This window comes from Cicer arietinum, chromosome 4 (assembly GCF_000331145.2).
Source record: "Cicer arietinum cultivar CDC Frontier isolate Library 1 chromosome 4, Cicar.CDCFrontier_v2.0, whole genome shotgun sequence".
NCBI classification, from domain to species: Eukaryota; Viridiplantae; Streptophyta; class Magnoliopsida; order Fabales; family Fabaceae; genus Cicer; species Cicer arietinum.
In genome coordinates, this window is record NC_021163.2 from 10,639,735 (window position 1) to 10,650,823 (window position 11,089).

The 11,089-nt window shown below is 31.1% G+C and overlaps 1 protein-coding gene across 1 annotated transcript; it reads left to right on the forward strand.

The window, feature by feature from the left end:
• Positions 1 to 526: 526 nt before the first annotated feature.
• On the forward strand, positions 527 to 8,456 carry LOC101493734 (ABC transporter G family member 25). Its single transcript, XM_004496318.4, has 3 exons — positions 527 to 834; positions 1,062 to 1,911; positions 7,112 to 8,456. The coding sequence occupies exons 1-3, from the start codon at positions 676 to 678 to the stop codon at positions 8,137 to 8,139; spliced, it is 2,037 nt and encodes a 678-aa protein (XP_004496375.1). The 5' UTR covers positions 527 to 675; the 3' UTR covers positions 8,140 to 8,456.
• The last annotated feature ends 2,633 nt before the right edge of the window (positions 8,457 to 11,089 follow it).

Genomic DNA, 11,089 nt, shown 5'->3' on the forward strand with positions numbered 1-11,089 from the left:
GGATTCAAATGATGGCAAACTCTCAAATTTTAATGGTGCTATATACCTTAACTCAAATTCAAATCTATGATTTTGATTAAATTAGACATGTGTCATCTTAAATAAGAGTTTTTAATAGTAATAATAAAAAAATATTTATAATTAATTAAATAAATTTATCAGTAAGCATAAACAACTTTATCAATAGTCTATAATATAACATTTTTAATTAAATAAATTTTCATTTGACCTCACTTATTATTACCCCTATGAAATGAACCAGTTCATCTTTTAGCAATAAAAAAAAAAGAATCCAGCTTAAACTTTCCATTACTTTTTCATTTGTATTTGTTATTTAAAAAATGATAAAAAGAAAGGGAAAGCTAAGAAAGAAGAGAAAGTGGATACTTTCCATGAACCATTTCACCAAGCGGCTAGATGCACATATATGATTGCCACGTAGCAATTCCCAAATTGGAAGTTCCACATTGACGTGGCAATGTTATGGGTCCTGATCCCTCCATAAATACCCCTTCGTATTCCTCTCCCTTGTTCTTCTCACTTCATACTTCATTCATCCACTACTTCTCTTTCCCCATAACTCTTTCATCATCATTTCTTCCATCCTTGTCCCCTAACTTCAGAGTCAGACAGACAAAAAATACAAAACAAACAAACTACGTAACAAAAGTAATAATGCCAACAACAACAACAGAAACAGCAACGGCAGCGTTTGGTGCTTTAGAAAATTCAAACGGAAACTCATCTAATAATCATGCCCCTCCCAAACATAGCTCCCGAGAATCACGTGAACTTCCTCCTTTACTTTCTTCTTCTTACCCAATCACTCTTAAGGTACACTATAATTTCAATTTACAATTACAACTAAAATAAAACGCATTAATCTTATATTAAAATAAAACAAGATTAATCTATAATTTTATTTCATTTCATTGAGTCATCAATTTGACTCGGTTGACCCCTCTACACTACATATGTCTTTTTCATTATTGTTTGAAACCATTAAATTAAATTAATTCAAATGAAGTTTGAAATTTATTTTTTATGTTCATGCAACGCAGTTCATGGACGTGGGATACCGATTGAAGATAGAGAGCCAAAAAGCACAAGGAGGGTGCATCAAGAAATTATTTACAACGCTCGAATCATCACCGTCGGATCAAAGATCAACGGCAGGAGCAATACAAGAGCGAATCATTCTTAACGGGGTAACAGGTGTAGCCTATCCAGGAGAGATCCTAGCCATCCTGGGCCCATCTGGGAGCGGAAAATCGACGCTCCTAAACGCACTCGCAGGGAGACTTCATGGAAACGGCCTCACGGGAACAATCCTCGCTAACTCATCGAAACTCAACAGAACGATTCTCCGACGAACCGGTTTCGTAACTCAGGACGATATTCTCTACCCTCACCTAACGGTTCGTGAAACACTGATCTTCTGCTCCATGCTGCGCCTCCCGAGGGCACTTCCGCGCGAAGCGAAGGTGGCGGCGGCGGAGTCAGTAATCACAGAACTAGGTTTAAGCAAGTGCGAGAATACTATAATTGGCAACAGTTTCATCCGTGGCGTTTCCGGTGGAGAGAGGAAGCGCGTGAGTATTGCTCACGAGATGTTGGTGGACCCGGCGCTTTTGATCTTGGATGAGCCTACCTCTGGATTGGACTCAACGGCGGCGCATCGCCTTTTGTCGACGCTGGGATCGTTGGCGAGGAAGGGGAAGACGGTGGTGACGTCGTTGCACCAGCCGTCAAGTCGTGTATACCAGATGTTTGACAGAGTGATTGTGTTGTCAGAAGGTCAGTGCCTGTACTACGGCAAAGGAACCGACGCCATGCGATATTTTGAGTCGGTTGGATTCGCGCCATCCTTTCCGGTAAATCCGGCGGATTTTCTGCTCGATCTCGCTAACGGTACGTCAAATTCATTGTTTCTGCTTTTCTTTTCTTTTTACATATTATTTTTAAATATTGATGAATAAATACAGTTATAACGGGCACCGTAGAAAAATTGTTAAATCATATTTTTTTTTAGTGAATTGTTAAATCATATCTTATCATAGATGTTTGTTGAACTATATTAGAATTTTTCATATAAAAACAAAACTCTGTAGAATATTTTTGGTCAACAAAAAGGGCCTTAAGCCAACTATATTCGAAATTAATACAGTAGAACTTGTACAACAGTGTGATATTAATTATTTGGACGAGTGTATATCCGTTAATTAAACTAGTCATGAATAGTTTCATTTTTAGTGTGAATATTATTAGCATTGTGAAGAAATGTTGTGGGAGGAGTTTGTTTTGTTGTGACAATTGACGATGACGCTGCTTGAAGATCTTTTTAAACTGTGATTGCTTGGGATAGACTTTTTAGAATATGAGCATAGTATTAGTGGGTTAAATTTTGATAGTGAAGTAGAACGTCATTAAAGACATTAAGTTAGGCAACACTGTGGCAGGCACTATTTAATGTAATTCTACGTTGCTATAATTGCCTCCCATGGATACGACACTCCATGATATTACATATTGATATGGTCCACAACCACACTTGGTTTTTTCCACTATGATATTTCTTCCCATGGGTCCCTTGAGACAGATATCAAGTTTGATATTTAGACCCTAACTTAATAGCTTCCGATATATATTTTGTTTAAATGCTTTTGGTCCCTATTTCTGTTAATAGAAGAAGAAAACAAACTAAGACTCGATAAAAAAAACAAAAAAAAATTATCCTTAAGTTGGTATCATATCACAAACTAAGACTAGTTGAGATGATATCTAAAAAAGTCCATATCATTCAAGTGAATACGAGTGACATAAATAGTCCAATCTAAGAGTCGGATGAGGGGGAATACCTCATTAAGGAATTTTAATCTTATTTTACTTAAACTATATTTTAGTCCTCTTATTTTTAAATTTTAAATTTTAGTTGAAATTTATTTTTATGATGTGCCATATTCACGAATGATGTATAATTATATTTAATGATGTGAAATTTTGACAAAAATTATGGATCTCAAAAGAATAAATTTACAATTGATCAATTAAACTATAAAAGGTTGTATCAAGTTTCTTGTCCATTGTTTGTGGTCTAAGTCAGTAATATCATATAATTAAATATAATTTTTTTATAATTAATGAATATGATACATCCTAAAAAATAAACTTCAAATTGAATAATAAAGAAAAATTCTACATTTTGGTAGACAAAAAATGCATTTAGTCCAACAAAATAATATGGTTATGTTTTAGTGTTTCTTGTCAATGGTTGTCGATTCTTATTGTGATAGTGGCGAGAGATGTTGTGATTTTAGAATACTATTGAATATAAGGAAAGTTTTACTTTAAGTATGAGCCAAGGACAGAACAATAACGATTTATTGCATTGAGTGGAACACATCGATTAAAAATGTAATGGGTTTTGATTTTCGCATCAAATGGGATGCTTTTTATTTAAACAATTACATGATGATGCTCACCACGTGTCCATCTTTTTTGGAACAGTATTTACATAGCCGGTTAGAATTTCTTCTTCCGGAGCCAACATGATTTGACTCCTTATGCTTCCGCTCTTTCACTCAATTATTCCCACTACAGTTTCTTCTTAGCCACTGCCTCCTCCGGTGAGGCATTATATTTTTTTCCTTGAAGCTAAGTAGCACTTTTGATATGAAAAATAAGTCCATAAGATTTTAAATAGGATAGCTATGTTGTAAAACAGAGAAGGGTGTTCAATTTTTGTTTTACTAGTAGTATTAAATTACACACACACACATACCTAATGATTCATAGTGAGTACAATTTTAAATATAAATAATCGGTTTCGCGCACCAAATAAAACCATACAGAAATCAATGAAGTTTTCAATTTTCCAATCAGATTGGGCTTGGTGCCAAATTTTGTTGTGTGGGTCCTGATATGTTCCAAAATTAGAAGAAAAATAATTGAAAGGCGTATGGTGCACTAGCAGGCATGGCCCCTTCTTACTAGAACCATAAACTGTGTCCTTTTCCACTGGAATAGCTTAATTGATCTAAATGTCCTTTACAAAGGATAACATTCAGAATAAAAAACACTTTTGTTTTTACGTCCAAAATAGGTATTTGTATTGACTATCTTTTGTAGCAGGGGAATGGATAGATAGGCCAAGACAACACAAATTATTAGAAAGAAACCTGTTGCAGATTTTAGCACACATTGTTGTCACAATTCATAAATAAACCACACTTTGTTTTCCATCTTATACTTTTGTATTGGTTTTCCTTTTTGACAAATGAATTTTTTAGCTACGCGTTTTTCTTTCTCTCTTTATTAGGCAAGTTCAAACATGTTAAGTCAATAATGTTCAACAAGTGATGTGAGTTTAGTAGAATTAATGTAATGAGATATTAGACTAGTGTAGCTATGTGGACCAAAGCTATATATTATATGGTCAAAGGAGAACGTGCATATGGTTATAAAGTTGGTAATGCTTGAGTAGTGGATTTAACTTTAGTTGTAGATAACTGGTCTCTCTTCTACATGTGTTAAGATTGGAATGTGCTTCTTTTGGTATAGATCATTGGTTGATTTCACTAAGAAAATTCTAGCTAGGACAAGAGTTAATTAATTAATCCTTGATATTTAACTGGGCGGTAAGTGCTCTTTGACTAGGTATTTTTATCTTATATGGTGTTCAACATCTTTGGCACTGAAAGATTATGGTGGATGTGTGCTCTCTTAACTTTTTTTTCCGTTGATTCTTGGGTCCATTTGAATATTATGTTGGTGGAAGTGATGACGACATTGATAACGTGGGAAACCATAAATTTGCTGTAAAAGAAAATAAAAGAGGAAAGAGCACCTAATAAAAGTGGGAATGGATATTTTAATATTAGATTTTGGCATATGTTGTTATTTTTAATTTTTTTTTACTAAAAACTATTATTTCATATATCAAAAAAGAGAGGTGCAAATAAAACTTCATATGATAGTAAAATTATAAAAACATTTGATTTTGTTGGGAAAGTGACACACAATCACTGGCTGGGGGCTACTGTTATTTTCTATTTCTACGGGGCAGGTTAAGCTTTTAAATGTATTTTTGTAGAAGTAGTATTAAAGTTGAGTTTGGAGTCATAACCAACGTGTTTATTTGTGTTTCCAACGTTGAATGTTTGGTGTGACCTGCAAAATTGGTTTACGTTGCTAAGTTTTCTTTAATAATATTACAATTACATTTCATTTTTATTGATATTCTACAAAAATGATTGATCAACACAAGATCATGGTCATGGGATTGTTCCTTATTCATCATTACACTTGGAAAAAACTTGACCATCACTTCTTTGACAATGATCTGGCCCTCTTTTCCCTCACTTTGTTTTCTTTTCTACTTTCCTCCAACTTTTTTAAGAATCTCTCTCCTTTTAGGTTCTGTTATAGAACTACACGTGTTGGGTTGCTTTTACATCCTTATAAACAATTCCTCCCCCAAAAGTTAAATATGATGGCATAAAGCTTATAATGAACATAAAGTAAATGGATATATTGATATATTATTGTGCAAATGCAAATGAAAGTAGGAGCTGATGACCCAATCGGCAGTGCCAGCCACCAATATTAGTGCAGACTCACCAGTCACCATAACATCAACACATAAGTCAGCTTTTACAAGTTCCACTATCATATTTAAGCATGTTTATGCCCCTTTAAAATAATCAATTATTTGTTTGATTAATTTAGATACATTTTGGTTTTGTTTTGTCTCTGTTTAGTCCTATATATCATGTACTTTCTATGTTTTTATGCAAACAGATTCGGCTATTTAAATGCTATATTTATCAAATACGTTGTTTCGTGGACCATTGCCATGATGCTACAGCTATCACTTTCAATAGTTTATTTTGTTGCATATAATTGGCTTATTGATAAGGATTTTTCAAATAAAGCTTCACTCTCACTTTTTTGTAGATAATCTTTCTCTTTCTTTCTACTTGACGTGGTCCCTTATCTCTTTTATGTCAATTTTGAAAGTTGATTATTAATCTCTAACTCTTGTGAAAGTTGATTAAAGGTTAAATACGAAATATTAATTTCACTTGTTTTGAAATTGAGTGTATGTTTGGGATTACAGTGAATTTATCGGACTATCGTGATTTTACAAAAGATATAATTTTGTAGTTTTTATAAAATTACAATAAATCTAGGTGATTTATCGGACTATCGTGATTTTACAAAAGATATAATTTTGTAGTTTTTATAAAATTACAATAAATCTAGGTGATTTATCGGACTATCGTGATTTTACAAAAGATATAATTTTGTAGTTTTTATAAAATTACAATAAATCTAGGTGATTTATCGGACTATCGTGATTTTACAAAAGATATAATTTTGTAGTTTTTATAAAATTACAATAAATCTAGGTGATTTATCGGACTATCGTGATTTTACAAAAGATATAATTTTGTAGTTTTTATAAAATTACAATAAATCTAGGTGATTTATCGGACTATCGTGATTTTACAAAAGATATAATTTTGTAGTTTTTATAAAATTACAATAAATCTAGGTGATTTATCGGACTATCGTGATTTTACAAAAGATATAATTTTGTAGTTTTTATAAAATTACAATAAATCTAGGTGATTTATCGGACTATCGTGATTTTACAAAAGATATAATTTTGTAGTTTTTATAAAATTACAATAAATCTAGGTGATTTATCGGACTATCGTGATTTTACAAAAGATATAATTTTGTAGTTTTTATAAAATTACAATAAATCTAGGTGATTTATCGGACTATCGTGATTTTACAAAAGATATAATTTTGTAGTTTTTATAAAATTACAATAAATCTAGGTGATTCTGTTAAGTTTACTGTAAAATCAAACATAAACTCGTGCAATAACAACTCTTAAATCAATCATTGGATATTTTTCTTGTTACTTTTATATCTTTTGCCACTGTTTAGTACTTTGACTCATTTACCGGACATCTTGTAATTTTATTCAAGTAAAATATACAATTACATCACATAATTGAAGTACAACAATAGAATGAACATTTTGTTGTTTGATGGGGTGATGATACTAATCAAGCTTAATTAACCTTGAATTTTGTAGGTGTTTGCCATGTGGAAGGTGTAAGTGAAAAAGATAGACCAAACATAAAGCAAAATCTAGTTAATTCATATAACACAATATTGGGTCCAAAGGTAAAAGCTGCATGCATGGACACATCCAATGTTTCAACAACAAAAGATACTCACCCTTTGAGAACCAGCTCTTCAAAAGAACGTAGATATAGTGACAGAGTTAGCATCTTTGATTGGTTTTACCAATTCAGTATTCTTCTCCAAAGAAGCCTCAAAGAAAGAAAGTATGAATCTTTCAACACACTAAGAGTTTCTCAAGTTGTTGCTGCTGCACTACTAGCTGGTTTAATGTGGTGGCATTCAGACTATAAAAACATTCAAGATAGGCTTGGCTTACTCTTCTTCATTTCCATCTTTTGGGGTGTATTCCCATCTTTCAACTCTGTTTTCGCATTCCCTCAAGAACGTGTAATTTTTGTAAAAGAAAGGGCTTCTGGTATGTACACATTATCATCCTATTTCATGGCTAGAATTGTTGGAGACTTGCCAATGGAACTTATTCTTCCAACAGTTTTCCTCATCATTACATATTGGATGGGTGGATTGAAGCCTGATTTGTTGTCTTTTCTCTTGACACTGTTGGTTATTCTTGGAGTTGTGCTTGTTTCACAGGGCCTTGGCCTTGCTTTAGGTGCTGCAATAATGGATGCTAAACAAGCTTCCACTGTTGCAGCAGTGACAATGCTAGCATTTGTTTTAACAGGTGGATATTATGTCCATAAGGTACCATCTTGTGTGGCTTGGATCAAATATATATCCACAACATTCTACAGTTACAGGTTGCTAACAAGAATTCAATATGGTGATGGCAAGAAAATTGCATATCTATTGGGTTGCTATCATGGTAGTAGTACTCATGATGGGGCTAGCTGCAAATTTCTTGAAGAAGATGTTGTGGGTCAAATTGGTACAATGGGAAGCATTGGGGTGTTGTTTTTCATGTTTGTGTTTTACAGATTATTGGCCTACCTTGCATTGAGACGCATCAAGAATTGAAGTGAAAGTACTTCTGCATTGAAAAGTTCTTTTGAAAATTACTATGAAAACTAAAAGGTCATGTTTTGAATTAAAAGGGATGAATCAATTTGTTGGCTCCTAGTGCATCAGCAACTATAAACTTCTTAATTTTCACTAGACTGGCTAGTTGATTCGTGCTAACTGTAATTGAAGAATGAGAGAGTTTCTGTAAAGTTAGAAGATAGTTAACATCAAAGTTGAAGTGAAGAAAGATGGGTTTGAATTCAAATTCTCAAAGTTTCATTCTGTAATCAAAATATTCAGGGAAGAAATAAAGAAATTTCTTCTATATGCAATATGTAACTCTTAAGCTTACTTTTACTGTTTTTTCTTTCTGCAATTTCTTTAATCCTTGGAATAGATGACATTTACACACCATAAAATATTGTTTATTTGCAATCAGTAAATATTGGAAAAATTAGTTAGTATTCCAAAAATGAAAACCACAAACACTAAGCATACCCGGGAAACACGCTGGTGTGGGCAACTGAGCAATTGTTTCCCGCTGTGTCACGAGAAGACATTTTTAAATATATATACCTTTTCTCGATCCCTAAACTCCTATATTGTTTCTTTTTATTTGCAAATGTTAATATTGATATTTAAATTAGTAAAATTTTCTTTCTCTAGAGTTTGAATCTCCATCATTTTACTCTTTCAACACCTTTAAGATTTAACTTAAACCCCTTAAAGTACTATACTGTAAGTTTTTTTTACAAGAGTACTGTACTGAAAGTTGATAACTATATAATGAATCTAATTGATATATAATATCAGTATAAATATTTTTTTTACTATTAATCATTCTGTTACATTATTAAACATATTTTATTTTACTTACAACTACCTCCAAATTTTAATTTTTCTTTACATGAATAATTAAGGCATTATGTCAACATGATAAAATACTCTGGCTAAACTAGGAGTATTGTTATTTGCTTGTCTCCGAAAAGTCCATGCACTTTACTTTTCAATGTCCTTTTACATATCAAGTGTTTGAAATCATTTCTTGAATGCATCTAGTTTGTATGATATGTCCAACTCTAATTCCGACGCTTCATTTTCTTGCTGATCCTCATCTATGGATAATTTCCTCTAATAAATATCAAATATATATAGACTTGTGTGTTGTGCGGGTTTATACGTGAAATTAATATTAATATTTTAATTATGTGAAGAGTTAAAAATGTTAATTTTAAGTGAAAAATTATCTTTTAAATTGGTAAATTGTAAAATATCAATATGTTCGAGGTTGAGTTCTGAAATATAAAATTATTTTGATATTGTAGAACTAAGATTTAGTGAAAAAAACTAATTATTTATCGATGTACATCACTAAGAAATCGAAAAGTTCAAAAATGTAAAAATTATCTACAAAGATGTAAATGACAATTGATACTCGAAAACATTAAAAATTTAACAAAATATGACAATGAAATATATTTAATAATCATAATTAAGGTGTCTATGATTGTACAAATCTTATTTGTATTGTTATATATTTAATAATATTACAAAAAAATTAACTTTCAGTTAATTATATTAAAATATACACAAGGAAATAGAAATAAAAATTAACATCCATAATAAAAAAAATTAGTAGAGTTATTTTGGTGTCATAGGTTTAACTTACTGACTAAACTATGTTTAACATAGTAAATAATTTACAGATATAGATTTTACCATTTAACATTTGTGGTCTAATGAATATGTCTTTGTGGTCCTGACCATCATCAACGATTTGGATGTTGAATTCACCATTTTTTCAATTACTTAAACAACTTTCACATTCACACAACAACTAATAGATACAATTCAGTCATATATAAAATATGTAGATTTATTAAACAGAAAATGCAGAAGCACAATCAAATGATAGCTATCCAATATTGTTGGGTTTTTTTTACAATTGAAAAGAATGTCAATTTTACTTCTTCAATTTAACATAAATCTTAAACGAATATGCAACATCAAAATTTAGAAAAACACACTAATGTAGAAAAAAGAGTATAATGAGATTGAACAAACAAATAAATAAATAAGAATAGAGATTTGAAATTGAAAATCGCAAATCTAAACCGAAAAATTTGATCCCTACCAAAAATTACAAGAAATATTAAATGCAAGTTCTCCTAAACTGTAATTGTGATTGTATAAAAAATTGATGCAATAATTTGTGTGACAATATGGTAAAATTGATGCAGTCTGACAATTCAAATTGTGGCCATTGCAATATGGTAAAAATTGATGTTTACAATAAACAACAATTCAATACTATTGTTGAGTGTTTTTGTTGTGTGATGGGTATGTTGGTTTACAATAAACAATAATTCAGTTATCAACTTACCAAACATAAATAGGATGAATGAATTGATTATTTAAAATTTATGTTACAAATTAATCGAGAAATTAAGAGAACACATTGATGATAATAGATTGACGTTAACAAATTGATTGGAGAAGATGAATGACTTAAAGATAGTTAGTAGATAGGTTTATGTTTAATAGACAAAGAAATTTAGTAAGGCGAAAAAGTTTTTTTTACAAAGCAAAATAAAGAAGTTTGGTAATAGAAAAGGTGAAAGCAATAGTCACATACATTGATCGATTAAGTAACTAAAAATGACGAAATGAATTGTATTTAGAGATATGAATGATAAGGTATTATAATAAAAATAATAAAAAAATATAATTTAGAAAAAGACGAGTAATTGTAGAGATTGACCCATAAATTTTTTTATAATGTAAAATAAATTTAAGTATGTGAGACATAAATAAAAAGTTGAGAATGATTTTAATATATTATAACAGATAGATTGCTTCTAAAGTGATTACAATTTCATTAATCTTATAATATGCTAAGTCACAAGCACATAATCATCTATGCATAAATGGATGGGTCAACACATGGTCCTCATATGTTGTCTGG

What these genes read in the sequence shown, in the direction of transcription:
- LOC101493734 (XM_004496318.4), top strand. Translation starts at nt 676, where the DNA reads ATGCCAACAACAACAACAGAAACAGCAACGGCAGCGTTTGGTGCTTTA. An exon ending in CTTACCCAATCACTCTTAAG is followed by an intron (nt 835 to 1,061) that starts GTACACTATAAT and finishes CATGCAACGCAG; the next exon opens with TTCATGGACGTGGGATACCG. An exon ending in TCTGCTCGATCTCGCTAACG is followed by an intron (nt 1,912 to 7,111) that starts GTACGTCAAATT and finishes TGAATTTTGTAG; the next exon opens with GTGTTTGCCATGTGGAAGGT.